Consider the following 24,697-nt stretch of genomic DNA (forward strand, 5'->3'; position numbering starts at 1 on the left):
AACAACCCAGCCTCAGCTCCAGCCTGTTCTACTCCCTCGACTCCTAGCCACATTGCTCAGGGGAGGGGGATAGAGGGAAGAGAGAGCAGGAACCTCCCCCCCACACAGCTGAGAGCCAGGCGGAGCCAGGACGCTCTGCTTCCACTGGCTGCCCATGAGCGAGGGGGCAGACCCAACCCACTATTGCCAGTGCCAGACCCCTGCTAGTCCCCCAGGCTGCATCACTCAAGGAAGGAGGCTTGGAGAAAGGGGCAGAGGAGCCTGGGGTGGATGGAGGGAGAGGGTTGTTGTGAGGCTGAGTCACGCCACACAGGAATATGAAAGAGCAAGGACACAACAGGAGAGCCACATACTGTATATAAAGCTGACATTGATGTATGGACGCTGTTCAAGTTTGAGTAGGTCAGGTGCTTAGTCTGAGAATTTAGACCAGGCCGTGTCAGCTGTGTGTTTGGGCCTGGTTTCAGAAGCAAAGCCCGCATTTGTGTAGAGACAAAAAATAAAAGATAAAGACTTCTGTTGACTTGGATGCTTAAACCTACACCAGAAGAAAGCATTTTATATGAGTACTTCAGCAAGCACAAGGCCCTACTTTTAATTTTTAACCCTGTGAGGATTTAAAGGCCAAACTCCTCACTTTACTGACATGAATAGAAATCAGATTGGGGGGCAGCAGGATCCTCTCCTGGGATTTGGTTTGGCCCACAACTGGGCTATGAATCATACATCCCCAAAGTTCAGAGAGGTTGTAATTTGGGCCTCTCTGTTTTCAGGCAATGGGCCAGATTCTGCTGTCTAACACTGGTAAAAGAAAATGCTAACTTTCTTTAAATAGTGGAGTTATGCAAAGCCTATAGAAGAGAGAGCAGGATGGGGTCCAATGCGAACCTTTAATGACACCGGAAACATGCTTGATATGGAGGAAGTGTTAAGCACCCTTGGAAGGGTGGACAGTAACCCCAACGCCATGCCTTGGCTGGGAGTGGGGAAGAAGGGGAGACCGGAGCTTGTGGGCCAGCAGGACAGAGTGATAGGAGCCCCAGAGGGCAGGAAGATGGGCCTCAGTGGTTTGATCAGCACCCAAAGGGGACTTCTGTGATCCAAATCATCACACCCACAACCAAAAACCCCTTCAGTCTTGAAGCATAGCCCCCACTGCCAGAGGTCAGACTGAGCCAGTTCCCAACAATGTCATTCCAGCACTTCCAGGGGCTTCTTTCTGCACGGAACATAGAGCTATTATTTTAATAAGTTAAGGCTTTGATTCCCTACTCAAGGCACAAGGCAAGTGTTATTTACATCTTTTCAAAATAGGTGTTGGACTCTACCAGACTAACAGATTCTCATTTTTAGGTGTCTTACACCAAACGCTGCAGAGCTAAAGGTGCAAAGCCAGTATGCACCAAGTTGCAAGCCTTTGTGGTCATATCAAAAGTCTTCCAAATTACTAAGCTGCAGGTGAACAGGAACAATGGCAAAACCTAATGGCTACAATTTAATGCCAACACTGCTAAATATTTAGCTATGGAATACTTCAGCTGCATCCCTTGTCTACTTTGGAATTAGCCTTGTTTGAGGCTGTAGGTAGAGCTTGAATAGCACTTTGTTGTTGGATGGGCAAACCACCACAATTTCTTCCCATTTGCCTCTTACATTGGTTACCTTTTGTTTTCGGTGGCATAGAAAATACCTATACACACACAGACATAGGTGGAATCTGAGGAGGGAAATCTTGATTGATCTTCTCCACTGTTACGTAAATTACTTCCACAAAAACCCTGCATTTAAAGAATGTTAAGACTGCAATGTCAAGCAATTAAAAGTTAGGACATGCCAGAATGTAGGTTACCATATAACTTGAAATCAGCCCTTGGGTATCTAAGCATTATGATACAGTCTTTAATGACATAATCATATATTACTCTTTCCACAGGATATGGAACATGTTCTCAATTTTCCCAGACTGACCTAGTGCCTGGCTGTCAAGCAGTCTCTGTAGGATACTCGGAGGCCTTGAAAAATCACGTTCAAATCATCTGAAATATAAACACATTGACATGTTCTGCTATGAAATAATGCTGTGGTTCAGTGATGTAGAATGCAATATCATGGTATCATGATGGCTAAATTGATCCTAGGACAAAATCTGAAGATAGAAATCCAGAGCACAGCCTATTTATTAGTCATGCTTTTATTGGCATGCAACTGTCTTTGTTTTGAATCAGGGAAAGATAGAGACTAAGGGTACGTCTAGACTACCGCGTTTTGTCGACGGAAGTTTTGTCCACAGATACTGTCGACAAAACTTCCGTCGACAAAGAGCGTCCAGACACATTGAGTTCTGTCGACAAAGCAAGCTGCTTTGTCGACAGAACTCCGTAGTCTGGACGCAATGTTACAGGCAATAACACCTTCTGTCGACAGAGTTCTGTCGACAGAAGGTGTTATGCCTCGTAAAATGAGGTTTACCAGCGTCGACAAAACTGCTGAGTTCTGTCGACGTTATGTCGACAGAACTCAGTGGTAGTGTAGATGCTGGTATAGTTTTGTCGACAAAAGTCCACTTTTGTAGGTAGTCTAGACACACCCTAAGACAGTGAAAGAGGAAAGTTCTTTCAGTAGAGAGATTTACACCTGTGCAATACATTAATCATGTTGCAAATCCTTCTAAAAATATTTAATGCAAGATCAGAGCGACAAAGTAATAACAGGGCCATTGCTTCAGGCCTCAGGTTTGAAACACCCACGTCCAAAACCAGCTTCCACTAGCCTGATCCAGCTAAAACCAAAACACAAAGAGGGTGGCTTCCTTCAACCCAGTCCAAAGGGAAACCCAAAGATACAACAGCTGACTTACAACTCTTACAAGTTCCCTTAAACAGTAAGTTCCACATTTATTCCCGAGGGGCTCTATGTGGCCCCTCACTCCAGAAAACCCCTATCCCTATTCCCTCTCAAGCAGAGAAAGGAGATAGAGATTGTTTCTTCTTCTAAAGTGCACACATTCCAGGCCTACTTTTTTATGGCTTCTCAGTCTGATGGCAGGAAGCGGGGGGGAGAGGCACTCGGGTTGCTAACCCACCAGCATTGCCCTGCAGTCATAAAGATTATGTCATGTGATGAAACTTCCAAGAATATATCCTACCAAAACGAGCAACCCTTTTGCAGACCCAAGAGATTGGGATGCCTCGGTCAGAACCTGCACAAGCATCTGAACACTTGGCATACATGCCCCATTAACACCCTAAAACTGGGGTGATAATGGGGAAATGTTGATTTTACTGCTCTCATGTTAGTCCCAACATGATTAAATTCCACGGTATTTTCCTTTCCTACTGCAGCAGTATATTTGTTTCATTCCCTTATTTTGACTAATGCATTACAGCCGTCACCTTTCTGAGCCAATTTGAGGAGGCCCTTATATTCCAAGTATTGGCAAGCTCTGAATTTTGCTTCTTGTCATCCTAAGGACAGCTCCCTGAACTACTACTGCTGCAGCTTCTTATATGCTCCCATATTTGGAAATTAGCCTGCAGCTTAGAAATCCCTTGCCGGCTGCTGTTTAAATTCCAAAGTCACTGTTACATATTACCATTTGCTTGTAAATCAAATACTGTATGAAGGAAAAATGTGAGTCCTGCCTTGACTAACTCCTTCACTAGAGAAACTGTAGCTAATGCAGAAAGTTTGCTGAAAAGGAGAAAGTATTTCAAAAACTGAAATGGCATGCCTCGCACATGGTGTTGTCTTTTGTGCCCGTGATTTCTGCTAAGGTAGAATTGTGCCCACACTTTGAATAAGTCTGAATAACATCATAAGGGGCAGGGCAGGGGAGAATCATGCCCTATATATGAAGGTATAATGTGGCAATATATTCTCCCATTCCTTGGAAATACATTTGTGGCTATGCAACGGGGGGGGAGGGGGGGGGGCATTTGTAACCTCAGAGACTACAAGGATCTACATGGAAACCCACTTACATCCCTACAGACTTCAGGCATCTGCACAGAGAGTCAGTCCTACTATGCTTCTCCCCATATTCCTGTTGCCCTCAGCCAGGTTTTTTCAGTTTCCTCTCCACAGCTATCATGTTACAGACAGAACATTTCAGTATACTGGGATCATACATTAGAGAGTCAGGAAACCCTGAGTTCTTATTCCTAACTTCCTTCCCACTGTTGCATGATTTCAGGTAAACCTCTTTGGCTATGTCTACATACTAACTAGCTACCTGCTGCTGACCCATGACAGCCAACTTGCTCATGGGTCAGAATCAGGTAGCATGGGTCAGGCTGCCATGGTGGTTTCATTGCTGTGTAAACTTCCAGGGTCAGGCTGGACCCTGTAGGTGAGAGGGTCCCAAAGCTCCCAGCTGAACCCACAAGTCCACACAGCAGTACAACAGCCACATGTGTATAGTTGCTGGGTAGACTTACCCCTTCGCTTGAGTTCTCTGCTTGTAAAACAGAGATAATGAGGCTTAACCAACTTTGTCTTGCCAAGCTCTTTGAGATCCACAAATGAAAAAACACTTTATAGCAACCTGTGATGGGGGGCAGCCCCGCCCCGCACTCAAGCCCAGGGAAACCACCTGGTGCTGGGGGTGGAGAGAGCCCCACCCACACAGCCCTACTGGGCATGCTCTGAGGGGAGCAGAGGTATAAAAGGCTACTGGCCTGCTCAGCAGGGGCAGACTATGGCCTGAGCTGGAGCTAGCACCCAAGTGCCAGAGAGGGAGTTGCCAGGTCTGCGGAATGTGCCGCTGCCAGGCCCAACCAGGGCTCGGCCCCAACGACGGAGCCGCCGGCTGACCCCCCGTGACCCAGGCACCAGACCGGACACTGCCGACGCTGACTGGGGAAGGAGGCCGTAATTCCCCTACCACAGGGGCAGGATACTTTGGGACTAGGCCAAGGGGCTCTATTTCCCCTAATAAAGGGGCATCTTACTTTGGGACGGGGCTTCAGGGACTGCGTACTGTGGACTAAGCCAGGAGGCTGTATTCCCCCTACTACAGGTGCAGGACATTTGGGGACTAGGCCAATAGGCCGTATTTCCCCCTAAAAGAAGGGCATTGCACTTTGGGGCTAGGGCCCAGTGGGCCGGACTATGCCCCGGACAAGGGCGGCAACCCCAGGCAAAGGGGCCCCCCCGACACAGCCAAACCCTATTATTGTTCTCCTTTCTGAAAATACAGTATTAGCTCACAGGTTGACTGGAGGGCCAACAGGTAAAGCCACTCCTGACTGCAGCAGAAGCCAGAGTAAGGCCACGGTGGCAGTGCATGCACACCCCCTCCTATAAGGGGGAGGATGGCTGGTGTGTGGATACTGTGGTTTTGTCTGTTGTGTAGTCTCAGACCTCACAAATCCCCAAGAGTCCCAGAATAGGAGAATAGCAATAGTCCCAGTGTCCAGGGCAGCACGGCCCATCAGACAGAGTTGGTGCAGGGCAGTGGGACCTAATGTAAATGTCACCAGGCAGAGTTGAACCTGGGCCCATTAGAGCTTAATGGAGGAGCCTCTACCACTTGAGCTAAAAGCCAACTAGCTCTCATTATAGCGCTCACTCATTCTTATCTCTCACTGTAAGTGGTCTAAGTGCCACTACATGGAACAGCGAATCACACTAGGTGTGTGGGCTACACACAGAACCAAAGGGGCAACTAGCAGGTCAGCTGGCAGCCCAGGTAATGGGGCCTACTTGGTAGCATGACAGTCCATAAAGCCTCAGGATCTCCAGGTTCCTTAGGGTAGGTCACTCCCTGGTGCTGTCAGCTGTAGAAACTTATTTCAGTCCTTGAAGTCTCCAACTTCCACTGATAGAGTCCTTCCTCTCCTGTATCTAGAACACACTGAGCAGAGCTGCTTCCTTTTATACTGGCACAGCACTTCAACTACACCCAGTATGGCTGAGGGGGCGGGACTTCCTCCACTCATCGTGTAGTGTTCACTCCTTTTGGCCTAGTGCAGCATATGCACGCCCCATCATAGTCAGGTGAAATAAACAGTAAGGGCATAAGTCTGCACTGCAGTAACAGATTTGTGACATGGCTACGGCAGGCCCAGGAAAGCTGAGTGGAAGCCTGAAGGGTATTTTTTGCCACTCTCAAGTTCCATTCCCAAGACTGCCAATGACTCCCTCATGGGCCTTGGGAAAATCACTTCAGTTATCTTTTTTTCATCTGCAAAATGTTGATATTACTTGCCAGGATTCTGGTGAGGATTAGCTCATGTTTGCAGAATGCTGTGAGATTAAAAAAAGCTCTATGTTATGTAAGTGCTAAGCAGGGCAGCATTATACATCCTTTTGACTATAAAATTCCCCTCATAACTGCTGTAGAAAAGTACATTCAGGGCTATATTTAGGGAGCAGGCAACCACTTGGGCTGCCAAGTTTTGGAGAGATGGGGCGCCAGACTGGGAGTTCTGTTTTTCCTGTTAGCAACAGAAGGGGAAATAGAATGTCTGAAGTAAAATCCGAGAGGAGTCATTTTTCATTAACCTTCTAGAATGTTCTGGATCTTTGTAGAATCTCATGGAACCTTACAGACCAGCAGGCCTGGCAGCCACCGCAGGCACCAGGGCAAGGTGTGGGGTGGGGCCAACTCTGTGCCCACAGAAGGGGTGGAGCCAAGGGGGGGAAGGAGCAGGGCAGAGTATACAACAACCACACAGACCCCCCAGCCCTCAGAGTGGTGCAGCGGTGTTCCCATGGAATTCAAAGGGGCCTGTGGCTCTGCTTGCTGACACAGTAGACTTTCTGAGAGCTACATTTTCCTCAAGCCTAGAATGTTGCCAGCCATGCCCTTGTGGATATATAAGGGGCAGGGCATCACCTGTCAGTCAGTAAAATACAAGAAGAAAGTGAAGTGAAGTGGGAGCCCGCTGCGATCGTGCGATTGTGAACTTATGAAAGTGTGCTCATATTTTAAAACTTGAAGGCTACGTCTACATTGCGCTCTCTTGTGCAAGAACATATGCAAATGAGGCACAGCGATGAATATCGCCATGTCTCATTTGCATACTTAATGAGCTGCCATTTTTGCACAAGGGGCTTTTGCGCAAGAAAGAGCAGTCTCCACTGCTCCTTCTTGCACAAAAACCCCCTCTTCAGCAAGAGCCGTTGGGCCTGAAAATAATGATGAATATCGCCACGCCTCATTTGCATATGTTCTTGTGCAAGAGAGCGCAAAGTAGATGTAGCCAAAAAGTATAAGTAGCAACTAATAAAGGACTTATTTAACGAAATACTGAAGATATCTATCAAACCCCAATCTCCTTTCTACACAATATAAAAGAAATACTGTTACTTCTTTTGCTATGCTAAATACGTAATGTTTGATAAAATCCTAAGACTTTTGAAGCATAGGCTTATAAAAATACATTGTGACAAGGTCAGGCCAGAGGGCTGCTACGGGGGGGGGGGGGGGGGGGGGGAGCGGAGAGAGGCAGCCCCATAAGGGGAAAAGGCCTGCTAATCAGAGGTGGAGGGCTGCAGGACAATTAGGAGCAACTGGCAGGGAACTTGGCCCAGGTGTATTGGGGCCAGTGGACTTCACTTCAGGCCTGCCGGAGGTCTTTAAAAGCCTCCCCAGTTAGAAGGTAGGGGGAAGAAATACAGTAGAGGACACCACCACCTATAGAGCCAGAGACAGTAGGGGAGGGAGTCCCAGAAGGAGTGGCTGGACTCCCTACCACAGAAACCAGCCTCAAGCCCAACCCCTGGCAAAGGTGGGGGAGGCTGCCGGCTCAGACACTGGCCAGGGACAGAGGGGCCCTTGCCACAATATCGTCAATTAAAAATGGCCAAGAGAGACTGATGCTGCTAGCTATTTTTTATTGCTTGAAAATACCGTTGGCAAGTCTTTGGATCTCTCTACCCTAGTGCTTCAGGTCAGCCAGGCAAATGTGAGAAAAGCACTTTTTGAATTAAAAGGCTGTAACCATTATTGAATACTGGTCTATCCAGTACTGGTGCACAGTCACATTGCTCATTTCAATTATTCTGAACATTTAAAAAGTTAATATAAGCTTACAGGAAATGTATTTTTGCGGTATGAATAAGTACAGATTCACAGATCTTAACATGCAAATTTATCATCTTACATGACAGGGATACATTGTACCTCAGAGTTGTGAAATAGACTATAAATGCAAAATAAATAAGGTATTCAAAGGTTTAACAAATGGAGAGGGACACAGAACATGCTCCTCTCTTGGGGCACCATTTGATTTATGGCCAGCCCAGAACATATCCCAGTCCTAAGTTTCATGTCCAGTTTTGCCACATGCTGTCTTGCTTCAGTGTTGGACATGTCACAATGTGGCTTAAAGTCTCTCAGCATAAATGTGGGATGGCCGCAGGGCCTGCTTATGGTGAAACCATGAGTACTCACTACTCTATCCCGTGGAAGTGCCAGTCATGCGTATGCTTCATCTTTAACAGAATAAAGCCATTTAGAAATAGTCTGAAAACATTTTACTAAGAAGAATTAAACAAATTAGTCCATCTGAAAAGCCAAGCTTTAGTGGCAGATTGTGAGTATGTTACTCCCTGCACTGAACAGTTATTCATAAGAATAAATGGGACCATTCTGTGTGTTAACCACACTGCACTGTAAAGAAATCATATTCTAAGCCAGGGCTACTCAACATGCGGCCCACAGCCCGTTTGTTTGCGGTCCGTGGGTGGAAGCCAAAACAAAAAGTAGTCTATATAATGGTCTCCTGTTGATATGTGTTTTAGTAGTTAAATTCCTGGACTGTCATTGCTCATTAAAAGTGCTGTCATAGGGGTGGAAATCGGGTAAATATTGCATTTTATTAATATCAGCAGAACTGACTTCTATGGGGCCTGTCTGTTATATTGCCTTAATTTTTGTATTCATGCCCGTCAGTGTGAAATAAGCTATTTGCATATGTATGTGCATGTATAGGCAACCACACTTAAGTTGCAGCCCTCGGCATGTGCTGTGAGTATCATTGTGGCCCACAGGGCTTCCAAAGTTAAGTAGCCCTGGTCTAAGCCATTGAGTAACACCTGTTCCTAGGAGTGCAGTAGGACTGAGCAAGATAAGTTTCAGCATGGGTAAAAGGTTCATACTCAGACCCTTAGTAACTATGCAATTGTGCAGGTTGTTGAAGGAGAGAAAAGGATGTGACTAGCTCATTTTAAAAACAACCTTACAAAAAATTACTTACTATGGCAGGAGGTTAGCAGAAAGTTTGGTGCTGAACAGAAAGCCCAGAACACATGCTGCTCCTCCCCCTGAACCTGCCTACAGCTCTGGGAGTCTGGGTGGGAGAGAGGTGTGGGGTCCTAGAGGGAGTTTGGAGGTGAGAGTGGGCTTGGGGTGCAGGCTTTGGGACAGAGTTTGGGTGCAGGATGATTTAGTTGAGTTTGGTCCTGCTTTGAGCAGGGGGTTGAACTTGATGACCTCCTGAGGTCTCTTCCAACCCTATGATTTTCCTTTTTTCTGATGGTCAGCTGATAAGCATGGGACTTATCTTCTGTGTATCTCTGTTTAGGCCATTATAAATTGGGGACAACAATCCAATATCTTCCTGCAGGAGCAAACTCTCTAAAAAGTTACAATACTATTTGATTTCAAAGAGATCTGGCGACAAGGAAAAAAAAAAGTATCGGCACAGCTTGTTTAGTTTGTTTTTTTTTTAATTAAATTGTATACAACTGCTAGGATAATTCAGTGATTAACTACACCATAGTGTAATAAAGTGAGAGCTGGCTACAACAGCACATGGTACTATTGTCATCAGGACGTTCAGGATAACCAGCTGGCCTCCACCCTACAATGGTGGCTCTCAGAGGTGTGTATAAATCCAACAATCATTTTGAATGCTGTTCTAGGAGTGGAGTGAATGGGGGAGGAGGAGTTTTGGGAGAGTATGGAAAGAGTTCTGTAATGGCTGCGGGGGGTGGGGGAAGCCATGTATGTGTTCTGCCTGGTGCGGGGTTAGGGACTTCAGCATCTGTTTGTTCCTCCATCCCTTTTATCATCTGCTCCTGGCCCTATATAGTGCACTCTTCACTCTCTGTTCTGTCCTTTCTATTTTAAAATTTTTCCTTTGGGGTACCTCTCTACTTCCTGATGTCTCATTTTCAGCCTCTGAGGATTGCAACACCTCTCATACCACATCCTCCTTGCTCTGTCTTGGTCACTTCTTTATTTGACAAAGGGATTCCATGGGTGTGTAGATGGTTCCCCTAAAGGCCACATCTGCAGTAGTCCAAGAAACAATACCCAGAAGCCTGATTGTTAATTCACGCACAGCATTGAAATGATAGTAAAATACACCTCTGGTGACATACCATTGACTTTCTCACTGTCCCTTGGCGCACACACATCGTGGTGAACACCCTAAAAATGGTGAGTTCAGCTCAAGAAGAGTCGGGAGCTCAAAATGGGGCAAAGGGTCTAGGTGTTTTCTTAAAGGGGTCACCTGCAGGTGACTAGGTACATGACTGTAAATTCTGCCACCATATTCCACAGGCGGGGATCATTGAAGCCAATCTCTCACTCCTGAGTGTAAGCAGGGTTGCAAGGATCCATTCCCTGCACAAGTGTGGCTAAGACCCAGTCCCCATGCTGCTTGCTTGTGTGATTTGGTCCCTGCACAAGTAATTGCCAATTGGCACAGGAAAGTTTTCTATAATGGAGGAAGGAACACGACTCTGCCAAGGAACCTTCAGCCAAAGATTGGCAAGTACCTACAGGAGAGTTTCCTAGAGATCCCTTTGGAGGTTCCCATGAAATCTCAATGTGCCTCAATACACTGTTCTGCTGCATTATTTAGCTGTACGGGGAATGTGGAGCACACTCAAAACATAGCTAGTTTTGTACTTTTCTATCCCTTCACCCACTTCTACAGTGAACGTCAGCTCTACCTTATATAACCCAGCAGCATCAACTCAAAAAGATTACCAGGGCTCTCCTTTTTGGCACATCATGCGTGCCACTGCTAGGACTGGCTAGAGGTCCTGACTCACCGCACCATACTGTGTGCTCCAAAACTGTCCTCCATCTCGACCTCCTTGTTGACAACTTTGTCCGCGGAGTTGAGTCTAGTGTCTGCCATCTCCAGCCCTGCGAAAGTATCCCCGGTGCTCTTCTCAGTGTAAAGATGATGTCCAGTTCCTTATAGAAACAGCAGGTCTTTGGCAAATTGTTGCTCTGGTGTTGTGCCTCCCTTGCCTGCCTCAATTCCTTGATCTTTGCATAGCACTGATGTGTGTCCCATTCATAGCTCTTATCCAATAAGCCATTAGAAACCTAACCACAATTATCAAAAGTTCCTACAGCTGGAGCAGAGCTGGGACTGCAATGCCGCCTCTCCCTGAGATCTAAATGAAGTGTGCACCATCAAGGAAGCCAAGAAAGGATCAGGAATGCAAGTTTCTTTGGGAACTGTGACACTCACCATAAATTAGTAGCAGAGCTGAGAAAATAATAGAAGCTTCCTGACACTTAAGGCCTTCCACTCTAACCACCAAGATCCTGGGGCCATTAAGCACTACTTTATTGCTAATCATAGTAGACTATATAAGAAAGGGGAAGAAAGTTTCTTTTCTTGTCTGTGAATAAATTCTTGAATGTCTGTAATACTAGACCAAATGCAGACACAAATAAAATAACTCATACTTCCTACCATGCACTCAATAACAAGAAAATATGATAAAAATCCATCATATGCTAGCCAGCTAGAAGCTGGTTAATTAATCAAGCCACATATGCTGGAGAAAAAAATTCAGACAGGAGGAGCATAAATAATTTACAATTACAAATATGGTATTTTAGACCAAGCAAAATAATCCGATTTAAACAACAAGAAGAGATAACTGCAGAACTATTACTTATTTGGCATTAAGGAGACAGACTCGAACATTGCAAAAAATCCATCATATGCTAGCCAGCTAGAAGCTGGTTAATTAATCAAGCCACATATGCTGGAGAAAAAAATTCAGACAGGAGGAGCATAAATAATTTACAATTACAAATATGGTATTTTAGACCAAGCAAAATAATCCGATTTAAACAACAAGAAGAGATAACTGCAGAACTATTACTTATTTGGCATCAAGGAGACAGACTCGAACATTGCAAAGTAAAGGAAAAACAATTTAAGGGCAAACACCATTTAACATTGTAAGGAGCACTCTGTACACTAGTAGCTAATCTTTTGGTAAATATAGTAGAGTTTAGTGTCAAAATTAGTATTTAAATGTTGCACGAACAATGCAGCTTTGAAACATAGTCCTGAAATCTGACCAACCCAGGCAAAAAATCTCTTTTTGATCACTACTATCATGACTTTAGCCATGTCTTCACTACAGGACAGATCAGAGGCTTGCGGCTCCATCTTCCAGAGTTCAGTTCATCAGATCTAGTAAAGGTTTGCTAAATCGAACAACTCAGAGGGTGTCCCCTCATGGGCAGGTACTCCTGATCCTGTGAAGAATAAGGGAGCATTTGTATGTCAACTTCAGTTACGTAATGCATGTAGCTGGAGCTGCATATATTAATTCAACCTTCCCTTTTAGTGTAGACCTGGGCTAAGATGCTGCAACTTACACACACCCACCCACCGGACCCAACATAGGAGTAGTTTAGAATTGCCAAAAAAGCATGTTTTTTGTCCTTTAAAATATATACATGTATGCATATTTGGGTTAGAATTCAGTTAAAAAAAAAACAAAACAAAGACCAAAAAAAAAAAAAAAAAAACAACACACCCCTGAAAGCAACTGGTGCTTTTTAAAAATCAGATTTTAGCTCATTTTTCATTTCCACAAAAGATAAAGTAAGTCGTTTACCAGATTTGCCTACATTTGCAAAATGGAATTTTGCAGCTGATTAGTTGTTAACTTGGACTAATTGCTTTCTGTAATTCCCAGCTGCTGCACATTTATTTCCAGGAGGATTTTTACTGGGTACTCATTACTACTGATTTATAATATGCAAAACTCCACCTGCTGCACCTTGATGTGACTGTGAGTCACAACCACAGATAAAGTGTGGAGGATTGAGCCTTCATTCTCTTCCCAGCTCTACTACTTATTTATGGTCAGCGACACGGTTCCCAGAGGAACTTGCACCTCTGATTCTTTCTTGGCCCCCTTGATGGCATTCACCTCATTTAGGTCTCCGCTGTCGAGCTGTCACAGAACAGGAGATTTTCCTTCCAGGCTGGAGATTTAGGAGGATTTCTCCTACAATTTGTTGTGATCAATTTAGCAAGTCTAACTTTATTTCAATACCTGCCCTCCTGTTCTCAGGAGCAAAGACAGGGTTAATCAGTGACCAGCCTCAAAGAGACATGGAATTTAACATGAGGCAAAACAAAAAAATCAGATAGAACCCATGAGCATTACCTTAAGATTCAGGTCATCTGTCCAAAACATAAGAGCATATTGAGCAGCAGATATTAGCAGTGACCACTGTCTTGGCATTGCTAAATGGAAGTTATAATGGGAAAAGATCAACTTTAAACAGAAAACGATCAAGAAAATTGACAATGTAAAAACAGAAACAAAAGAATACCCTGAGAAATTCCAACTTGAAGTAAGGAACAGATGAGGCACAGCCAGAGGCAAAGGGAGATGAGAGATAGACTGGACCGGAAGGAAATGGGTAATTCTCAAGGACAATGTGATTCAAGCTGCAGTAGTCAGAGCTGTATATCAACATAGAGAAGGCAACAGCTGCATAAGCCAAGAGACATAGCATCTGATCAAGGAAAGAGTAATACAGTAGAACCTCAGAGTTACAAACTCCTTGGGAATGGAGGTTGTCTGTAACTCCGAAAGGTTTATAACTAAACAAAATTTTATGTTTTTTTCTTTCAAGAATTTATAGCTGAACTCTTAACACAGCTTTGAAACTTTACTATGCAGAAAAGAAAAATGCTGCTTGTAACCATCTTAATTATGAAACAAGCACAAAAGCAGCTTCCTTACCTTGTCATTTTTTTTTGTTAATTCTGGGACCTAGGGCAGAACAGTCAATTGCTCCTCCATCCCCTGGACAAGCTGTGCCTGTGCGGGCAGTACTGTGCCTGTGCTGGCTGGTGCCCAAGGAACTGCTGGCTGCGCTGCTGTGTTCTTCTGGCACAGACAGGGCTTTTATATGTCCGCCCAGTAGGGTTGCCAACTCTAATCATGCAAACCTGAAGACCCTTACTGCCACCTGCCCCACCTCTTCCTTAAGGCCACCCCCCCACTCACCTCACCCCTGACTCTCCATCACTTGCTCTCCCCCATCATTGGGTTGGGGCGGGTGTTGGGGTGTGGGAGAGAGTGCAGGCTCTGGGAGGGAAGTATGGGCATAGGAGGGAATGTGGGCTCTGGAGGGGGAGGGAGTTGGGTGCAGGAAGAGGTCAGGAGGCTGGCACTTGCCTCAGGTGGCTCCTAAAAGCAAGCAGCACACCCCTAAGACAGTGGCTCCTAACAGGGGAAGCTGGGGGGTGTCCGTGCACTGCTGTGTGCAAGCACCACCTCTGCACCTCCCATTGGCCACAGTTCCTGCTGCTCGGTGTGAGAGCAACATGTGGAGACCTCCTGCACCCCCGAAGTCCCCAGGGATGTGTCGGCCACTTCCAGAAGCAGCACAGAGTAACTGCTAGGGCAGACAGAAAGCCTGCTTAGCTGTGCTGCTGATGACCTCGGGCCCTTTTAAATCACTCAGCCCCCCTGGGCAATTGCTCCTTTGCCCCCTGTTGGCAGGCCTGGCAGTTTATATTTAACACAGTACTGTACTGTATTTGCTTTCCTTTTTTTGGTCACTGCTGGTAACCGGTTGCATACTTCCAGTTCCAAATGCGGTGTGAGGTTAACCAGTCATTCTGGTGTTTGTAATTCTGTGCTTCTACTGCACTGATAGAATAACTTCTGAATATAAAGATCAACAAGCTATTGGAAAAAGCAAAGATGGTGGATAAAAAGCAGATAAAGCAGTGAAAAGCAATAGAAGGAAAGATAAACGGAGATAAGAGGATGATCTGCTGCAACTGTAATAGGAAACCACAGAGCCGTTTACCAAGTAACTAAAATCCTGTGTGGAAATTTCAAAACAGGACATGGGCCAATAACAAGCAATGATGGGAAAATGCTTACAGCTGAGGTAGAACAGAAAAACAGATGAGCATAGCATTTCAGAAAGTCTGCAACAGGCCCAATCCCACCTCAGCCCCAGACCTTGATGAAACTTGTGAACCTGATCTTGATATTAACATTGGTGTTAGAAGTATGGACTGCCATCACAAAGCTGAAAAATAATGCAACAAGAGATCAAACTACAGCAGAAATGTTTAATACCACCACCCCTATTAAAGTGACAGGGCTGTTCAATGAAGTTTGGGAAGGAGTACCCAAAAAGGGTGATTTCATTGACTGTATAGATTGGAGAGAAGTTGCATTAATATCTGTTAGGAAAGCTTCTGCAATATGATATTACCCAGGATGAAAGATGCAGTGGATGCAAAGCTTAGACAAGTCCCACGCAAGAGAACCTGTGCAGATCAGATAATCACGCGGAGGACCATCAGAGAAGAAGGAACAGAATGGCAATCTCCTTCCCCCCCCCTCATCAGTTTCACGGTTTTTCAAGTCATTTGAGAGCCTGCACAGACATACATTGTGGAATATTCTTCAGTCCCACAGAATCTCTGCTAAAATCATCATCAACATAGTCGTGCACAAAACTGTGAAGAGCTCTGTAAAGATGTTGTCTGGTTGTCCTTAGAAGTCCAACATGGACAGTGGTGTAAAACAGGGATGCCTTTTATCTTCACTGTTTGGCATTGCCATAGAGTAGATAATGAAAGAATAGTACCAACATAAACTCATCACTTTCTGATCAAGAATAGCACGGTGAAATGCACATAGCAACACGATATGTAAGGTTATAAACATAACCTGAAATCATCTTGGAAACATACTTCAGTTAAAAGTCTGGAGAGTGAGTAAACAACTTTCATGGTGTCATACTTCATCCAGGTGTCAACTAGATTGATGGATGATTACCTGCTAAATTGCCATTCTTTGGCAAGGAAGGGAGCAGGGATAAAGTCTTACCAAAGAAACAGCATGGAGTTTCCTTTCTTCATTAGACTGCCTGTCACCTTGCTCCCAGCTGGAAATGCTCCTCAAAAAGAGGGAACTATAAGGGTACATCTACACAGCAGCATTACATCTGAATAACTGATGTTATTCTGAAATAACATAGGCTATGTCCACACTCGCGGCTTCTTGTGCAAGAAATATGCAAATGAGGCTAAGTGTGGGATGTCGCTGAGCCCCATTTGCATACCTAATGAGCCGCCATTTTGCAGTAGAGGCTCTTGCGCCAGAAGGAGCTGTCTACACTGCCCCTTCTTGCGCAAGAGAAACTCTCTTGTGCAATGCCGTTATTCCTGAAAATAATCAGCATAGCGGCATTGCGCAAGAGAGGTTTTCTTGCGCAAGAAGGGGCAGTGTAGACAGCTCCTTCTGGTGCAAGAGCCTCTTCTGCAAAAATGGCTGCTCATTAGGTATGCAAATGAGGCTCAGCGATATTCCACACTTAGCCTCATTTACATATTTCACGCGCAAGAAGCTGCGAGTGTAGACATAGCCATAGTGTGTGTCTATACTACAAGCCTTTATTTAGCAATAATGTTGAGATGGAGGACTTCTTACTCATGGTAACTCTGATTTTATGAGAAGTCGGGGAAGTCGAAAAAAGAGAAACATCTGGAGGAAAATTCAAGACTGGGGATGTATTGAGGGTGGGTGGTCACAATGCAGTATAACCAAGGCTGGTGAGAGACAAAGTCCAACTGGCTTCAATATCTGAGATATAGGTGAGAGGATTATTCTAGGAGGGGTAGGTGAGATTCTGTGGCCTGCACTGTGCGGGGGGTCAGACTAGATCCGTGGTCCCCAACACGGTGGCCGCGGGCGCCATGGCGCCCGCGGGGGCATTTCTCTGCGCCCGCCAAGTGCTCAGGGCTGGCCTGGCCCCGGGCACGTGGCGCATGCACGGTGCCGGAGCCGCCCCGGGCGCGTGGCGCCCGGTGAGCGCCGGCCCCGGGGGCGCCGCGGATTCACCCCCCCCGCGGCGCATGGGGGGGAGAGAGCGCCAGCGCCGGCCCTGGGCGCGCGGCGCTTGGGGGGGAGGAAGCGCTAGCGCCGGCTCCAGGCGCGCGGCGCTTGGGGGAGGGAGGGGGGAAAGAGCGCCGGCCCGGGCGCGCGGCGCTTGAGGGAGGGAGGGAGGGGGGGGAAGAGCGCCGGCCCGGACGTGCGGCGCTTGGGAGGAGGGGGTAAAGAGCGCCAGCGCCGGCCCCCGACACGCGGCGCTTGGGGGAGGGGGGGGGAGAGAGCGCCAGCGCCGGCCCTGGGCGTGCAGCGCTTGACGGGAGAGCGCCGGCCCCCGGAATGCGGCTATGGGGGGGGCCCCGCCCCCGCCTCCCATCCCCCGGGCGCCCGGTGGGCGAACGGCCACACCCCCTGGCGCCCGGCAACCCCAAAAGGTTGGGGACCACTGGACTAAATGATCATAATGGTCCCTTCTGACCTTGAAGTCTATGAGTCTATGAGTGTAAACATAGCCTACAGGTGCAGTGGTCCATGTCTGCAGATTTCATTATGGAATCAGAGTTCTAATAGATTCTTTGCTCATGTATTACAGAGGAAATTTCAAATGAAAAAGTTATCCCCTTTGTACTGGAGTACTTAAGAGGCCTCTCAGAGAGAGCCTCCAAACCGATTCACAGCACAAAGCAGCACTAAAAAAAAAAAAAAGACAAGCATCCACCAATGTTCAGATTTAATCATATGGGGATATAAGTCTCAAATCTTTCAAAAGTTGATGCATATGCTTAACTGTATTACTATGTGAGTAGTCCAGATATCCCAAGACAATATATAGGCAAAGCACAGTTACAGGCTAAACCTGAGGGCTACGTCTACACTGGCATGATATTCCGAAAATGCTTTTAACGGAAAAGTTTTCTGTTAAAAGTATTTTCGGAAAAGCGTGTCTAGATTGGCAGGATGCTTTTCCGCAAAAGCACTTTTTGCGGAAAAGCACCCATGGCCAATCTAGACGCGGTTATCTGCACAAAAAAAACCCAATCGTCATTTTCGTGATCGGGGCTTTTTTGCGGAAAACAGTACTATGCTATCTACACTGGCCCTTTTGCGCAAAAGTCTTTCAGAAAAAGACTTTTGCCCGAACGGGAGCAGCATAGTATTTCCGAAAAAGCACTGATGATTTTACAGGAGATCCTCAGTGCTTTTCCGGAAATTCAAGTGGCCAGTGTAGACAGCTGGTAAGTTTTTCCGCAAAATCAGATGATTTCGCTGAAAAACTTGCCAGTCTAGACACAGCCGTGGAGTGGCAGAGAGGAGAACACATAAAAATGTGTACAGAAGAACACACAAAAATTATTAGGCTGAGTGTTATTTGAGATTGCTGTGTGGGGGTCTCCTATAGTAATGTTTTCACATGAAGTGCAGCAGCATTTTGCAGACCTTTTCTGGAATGCTATCGGGCTGTATGGGAATGATACATTTGATCAAGAAGTTATATAGATGGATTTATGTAAGTTAAACCTTTTGGAATCAGGTTCTGAGGCATTTTATTCACAACAGGATAAGTACTAACAGTCTTGTTTTTTACTGTGGCAGAAGAGCAGTAGAAACTGTGTATTTCCACCCCCCAAACACACTTATACATATTTATAAACAAGTTTATGTAGTTTTATTACTACTACCACCTTCCATGGATGGTTATGAAGATGCAATAATTTCAGAAGTCCAATTTACTTTTCACATTGTTTAATCATAGGATTTTATTAATACAGGACAAGAAAAGCCAGAGTCAGTTTCATTTTCAGGTGCCAACACTGCTGAAACTCCACGTGTAGGAGACTATTTAAGCAGATAAACACAACCTTTGATTGAAATAAAAGAAGATTCAAACATCAGAAGTACTTGTAATAAGTTTCTTGTCAGGGAGAAAAGGTGTAATATGTTAAACCAATTAAAAAAGGATCACGGGATACAAATGAAAGCTGTAGCTGGGATTCTCAAAACAAAGATGGAAAACTATGTTATGTACACTTTTCCTCTGCACAATCATCTCTAGGAATAAGATTGCAGAGATAGGAGTAGGACATGCAAGGTTCTGCCCGTCTCTCGGAGAACATTTTTTCAAGTAATTTCTTCAAAGTAAGATTATTCGCTAGAGAAAACAAGAAGTAGTTTGCTAACCACAGCTTCCATTATCTCTATCCGCGCTGGGTGGGGTGTTTGGTTACTAGCCTGGTGTGTAAACACAAAGCTCTGCGTGTCTAAGTTATTTCTACCCCTCTGATACTTAAGTTACTTCTGAAAAGCAGCCCAACCCTATTGACCGGTCCACAAAACTCGCGCTGTATAATACTTTTTGGAGCTACTGTGGAGAAAGAAAGAAAGAAAGAAAGAAAGAAAGAAAGAAAAAAGCCCAGTAAGTCTTACAAGTTGCTCCCAGGCATGAAATGCCAGCTTTCCGCAGCTATCTAGAATCTGAAAATACAGGAATCTGAAAACAAATCGCTAGTTTAACTATATTCCCTCTCTCCCTCCAGAGAGGAGGGATTAATTCACCCAGCAGCTCCCTTACGAGTAGTTGCAAACTACACAGCTAGCACGACCGTCCAGGGGTGCACGGAGCCTAGTGGGAGAAGCAGCCCCCGCACCCACCGCCCAGCCAAAGGGAGCGGAGACCCCAAGAGACCAGCTGACCAGGGCGTTCCCCAGCCCTCACGCTTTTGGAATCTTTCATTCCCAGTTAACCCAGCTGCTCCGCTTTTATCCATCTCCTTATATGGACACCAGAATGTCCGACGTCACCTCGAGTCTGGGAAACCAGCGCCTGTGCAACCGAACTTGGTTGGGAAAAGCGGGCTGGAGGCGTTGGAATGTTGAGGGACGTGGCGCCGCAGCCAGTGGGGGCCGCAGGCCGGGCGCCACCATTGGGCAGGATCAGGGGAGTGGGCGGGGAGGAGAGGGGTAGGCTGCGCCGGTTGAAAGCCCCCTCCCGGCGGCAGGCGGCGAGTCAGTGGACTGGGTAGGCGGCGGCGGGTGGCGAGTTCGAGTCCCCCGGCCGGGAGTTCCGCTCGGGCTGCGGTAGTTGCTTTGGCTCCCGCCGCGGGGGCGAGTTTGTGCGGAGTCCGGGCTCCGGCCCCGCGCCCCGCCGCCGCCATGCCGGTCTTCCACACCCGCACCATCGAGAGCATCCTGGAGCCCGTGGCGCAGCAGATCTCGCACCTGGTCATCATGCACGAGGAGGGGGAGGTGGACGGCAAGGCCATCCCGGACCTGACCGCCCCCGTGGCCGCGGTGCAGGCCGCCGTCAGCAACCTGGTCCGGGTGAGTGTGGGCGCCAGGCCGCCCCGCCTCGAACTTCTCCGCTGGCTCCGCGCCGCCCCCGCCCCGGGCTGCTCCCTGCTGCGCCGCGCCCGGCCGCCAGGGGAGCCTCGGGAAGCGGCACCCGGCCCCGCCAGCCCCTCAGTGCCCCCCGCCCCCTCCCCCCTCAGTGTCCCTCCCCCCGCCAGCCCCCTCAGTGCCCCCCGCCCCCCCTCCAGCCCCTTCCCCTCAGTGCCCCCCGCCCCCTCAGTGTCCCTCCCCCCGCCAGCCCCCTCAGTGCCCCCCGCCCCTTCCCCCGCCAGCCCCTTCCCCTCAGTGCCCCCGCCAGTCCCTCAGTGCCCCCCGCCCCCTCCCCCGCCAGCCCCTTCCCCTCAGTGCCCCCCGCCAGCCCCCTCAGTGCCCCCCGCCCCCTCCAGCCCCTCAGTGCCCCTCCCCCCGCCAGCCCCCTCAGTGCTCCCCTCCCCCGCCAGCCCCTTCCCCTCAGTGCCCCCCGGCCGCCAGGGGAGCCTCGGGAAGCGCCCCCCCCGCCCCCTCCTCCCCCTCCCCCCTCAGTGTCCCCCTCTGCCCCCTCCCCTCTCCAGCCCCTTCCCCTCAGTGCCCCCGGCCGCCAGGGGAGCCTCGGGAAGCGCCCCCCCCGTGTCCCCTCCAGTCCCCTCCCCCCTCAGTGCCCCCGGCCCCTGCCAGCTCCTTCCCCCCCATTGCATCCTGGCCCCCTCCTCCCATCCAGCCCCCTCAGAGCCCCCCCCCCGCCAGCTCCCTCAGTGCCCCCTGGCCACCACCAGCTCCCCCCTGTCCCCCCAGCCACAACCAGCCCCTTCCTCCCCCTCTGTGCCCCCTGGTCACTGCCAGCCCCCTCCTCCCCCTCTGTGCCCCCCTGCCACTGTCAGCTGCCCCCTTCCCCTCTGTGCCCCCCTGCTACTGCAAGCTCTTTCCTCCCCCTCTGGTGCCCCCCAGCTGCCGCCCCAGTTCCCAGCTCCTCCTCCTCAGTGCACACCCCAGCTCCTTGCTCCTCCCTCCTTCTCCTCAATGCGCTCCAGCCACCACCGCCTCCTTCCTGCTCAGTGCTCCTGGTCACTGCCAGCTCCCCCTCAGTGTGCCCTAGCTCTTTGCTGCTCCTCCTCAGTGTGCCCCAGTCACCGCAACCTCCCCTTCCTCAGTGTTCCCCAGCCTTTGCCACCTGCCTGCTGCTCCTCCTCAGTGCACCCCAGCCTCCTCAGTGTGCCCTAGTCCATCACCACCAGCAGCCCCCTCCTGAGGGTCTCCAGTCACCTGCAAGCTTACCCCTTCTGCTCAGGGGAAGGTGAGAAGTCACGGCACCAACTACAGTGCCGCTCGCCCTGGTCCTGCTCTTCCAGTCCCTCCGTGTCATTGGCACTCTGCAGCCTTCTCCTGGGTAGGTGGGGGGAGGGCAGATTCAGTCCCCCTCTGTCTTATTTTCTCTAGCTGGGATTTCTTACATCTCCTCACCTAATAGCAGTTTGCATCTACACTGTACATTCATGTACGCACGCAGCTCCTGATAACTTGCTCCTTTCTGCTTTGCAAGGAAGATGCTGCCATCCTAAGAAGTGGAAGATGTTTCCGTTCAGAAATGATTGGCTCTCGCATTGAAAAGTGTTCCTTCTGTTTTGATTTTAAAAATGCATCAGATTGCTTAATTATTGTTTGCCTGTGGAGTTGTTTTGGGAGTTCGGCTGATTGTTCAATAGTGCCAAATGCAACAGTTGTTCTTAATGGCCTAAAAAATTGATCTTTTATTTTATGCACCCTGTTCAGAGGCAGTAATGCACCATAATGATTGAAATCAGCATCATTCTCTCCTTGTGGTGAAGCATACATTTTGAAACAGCTGACGCATCTTTGACCTAAGGCCACATCATCAATCTCTTGTTTATATCCATAAAGTGTTTATCTCTACTTTGTTTTATCTATAAATAAGCCGAAAAGCTGCTTTGATGAGATATATGGTTTTCTTTTTTTTTAAGTGTACAAATCAGTAATGATATTAGGGTTTGTTTGCAGTGAAGAGGGATGCACAGTTAGCATAGCCATTGGTATTGGTATGTGTGGAGTCAGGACTTCTTGTTTGTTTCAGATAAAAGCTGGGATTGTGTTTTTCAACAATGAGTTACTGCTCACAAAATGGTAACCATAACTAGAGACAACTAAAAATAAATTTTAAACTCTAATTTTTTGAAACATTGCCTCCAAAGCAGTCCTTCAACAGTCTGCAGTGTTGTTGCTAACTGAATTGTCTTGTATTTCCAAAAGACTGGAATGCATTAAAATGTTTTCATTGAATTTAAAACACTGATACTAAGTTATATCTAAATAATAACAAGCTACAGTCAAAGCTTTGTAAATAGTTAAGTTGCTGTACCATTTCCTAGCTCCACAATAACTCTCTAGAGATTGCATGTAGTTTTTCCTTGTCTGTTCATAATTTCCTTTATAGAAAAGATTAATTACTCCCATATCACATTAAATTCTTCATTTTGGTCATTAATCTTTTTTAAGATGCTTGTGAAAAGTGTGTTCTACCTTGTCAGCATCAGTTCCTTAAAATTGGGACACAAGTCTTTACCACCTTCTAAGCAGGAATCTGCACCAAAAAATCCTGTTGCAGTCCATTTTAAAAAAAAGATTTTTATACTACTTTTAATGTGGTACTACAGCAGGATATAACATCTGCTCTGGGAATGTCGACTATATTTCCATTTTACATACATAATAAATATTGGATGACTGTCAATTACTGCTATACCGATGCTTCAGAAAATACAAATTCTATTATTTAAGATGGAATGTCCAAACATGACTGACCTCCAAGCTGAGGCCAAGAGGCTGCTGTGAGATGTGAGGGCGGGGGGAGGGGGGAAGGCACATGGCTGAAAGGCCTGATAAAGGATATGTAGACTGTGCAATTACATGCCATGGTAATTCCCCAGGAATTCCATTCAGTACTTATTACTGTGGATTTAGTGGAGCTCCGCAAATATACCTGCTTTATATCCACGGACCCTGTCTGAATATAGACACAGAAACAAATTTGATATCTGCACAGGACTTGAGATATTAGTACTCACTTCTAACTTAGAAGTTTTGCTAACTTTACACGTTGTAGCAGTAGCTGTTAGGGAAAGCATCTTGGGCACAGAATTTTAACAGTATTAAATATCTGTCTGGAATATTTGTGCTCTTTATTTAGATCTGTGGGCAAAGGAGTTTAGTATATAAGTCCTAATAAAGTGAATATTAAGTGTCTGAGGCAATTTTGCCCAAGGTTTCCTTCCAAGGTGAATTATGTAGTGAAGTTTTGTCATTCAGTGTAAAGCTAGTTTGATTTCACTTCACTGTGTAATATTATAGAGTTTTAACTAGATAAAAGTATCCGAGGGACAGCCGAGTGAGTCTGTAACAGGAAAAACTTAAACAACAAATAGACTAGGACCTCAAAGACTAACAAAAACACGTAGATATTATCATGAGCTTTCATGGGTGCAACCTACTTCTTCAGATGACAGTAGATTGTGTTGGGGAAATGCAGTCATACAAAGATTACTTTGTTCTTGACAATTAATGCCACTTAGTTTGTCTTCCCTTTTGGGCTGTGGATGTGGGAGGCCTCTTAATTTAATATTTGCCCATAAGCTATTTGTGGTATAATAAGTACTATTTCTCCCCTGTAGCCATGTGGCTTGGCTTGCTTCAGAAATGCAGAGTCACTAGAGGTGGTGTTGAATCAGAAATGTTCCTGAAAAGGTTCCTTAGCTCAGTGTTATGGAGAAAGAATGGGAGCAAATTTGTCAGTAGGCTCTTGAGAGAAGAAGCAGCTTTTGTGAACTTCTGCTGTCCCTATTTACAGTAAGAACTAGGAAGTTTATTCATCTTTGTGTGTTGTTTATACTCAATTTAAATAAGTTTTTAGTGTTTTGTCAAACCTAGAAGTTGGAGACATAATCAGTTGGTAGAACTGAAGAGATCTGTAGGAACTTTGAAATAGTTTAAAAAAAACAAAAAAGCAGCCTGATATTTACAGACAAGTTTCCTGAGAAGACGATGGAGAGAGAAAAAGGCTGTACTGGTGACCCGGTGACATTGCAGTTGAATAACATGTCTGTCCAGGAAGGGGCAGGTTGTACTACTTGTCCATAGTCAGGAATTTCCATTTTTTAGAAGTAAATGACTGTTTCTTTCTACAACTAGTTCCTGTCATCAGTGTGCGTGGGTGTTACATGAATAGAATGTGTGTGATTCTGATATTGCTCAAGAGATGTTAGTCACATTC

At 46.8% G+C, this 24,697-nt stretch overlaps 1 protein-coding gene and 1 long non-coding RNA gene across 5 annotated transcripts in view; one reads left to right on the forward strand and one right to left on the reverse strand.

The window, feature by feature from the left end:
• Positions 1-1,938: 1,938 nt before the first annotated feature.
• Positions 1,939-13,654, reverse strand: LOC142830480 (uncharacterized). The gene is made up of 3 exons (XR_012905765.1): positions 13,393-13,654; positions 11,011-12,469; positions 1,939-2,036 (listed from the first exon to the last, which is right to left on the reverse strand). It is a non-coding gene; the product is annotated as an uncharacterized LOC142830480 (long non-coding RNA).
• A 6,385-nt stretch (positions 13,655-20,039) lies between these two features.
• The window catches only part of VCL (vinculin), an 80,209-nt gene continuing 75,551 nt past the window's right edge, over positions 20,040-24,697 (forward strand). The window contains exon 1 of one of the 4 annotated variants that reach the window (XM_075935750.1): positions 20,040-20,412. In XM_075935750.1, coding sequence (XP_075791865.1) covers positions 20,245-20,412 — 168 coding nt within the window. In that variant the 5' untranslated portion in view covers positions 20,040-20,244. The remainder of the gene's footprint in view (positions 20,413-24,697) is intronic. The other 3 variants (XM_075935751.1, XM_075935752.1, XM_075935753.1) reach the window with 3 other exon arrangements.

This window comes from Pelodiscus sinensis, chromosome 8, assembly GCF_049634645.1.
Source record: "Pelodiscus sinensis isolate JC-2024 chromosome 8, ASM4963464v1, whole genome shotgun sequence".
Taxonomy (NCBI): domain Eukaryota; kingdom Metazoa; phylum Chordata; order Testudines; family Trionychidae; genus Pelodiscus; species Pelodiscus sinensis.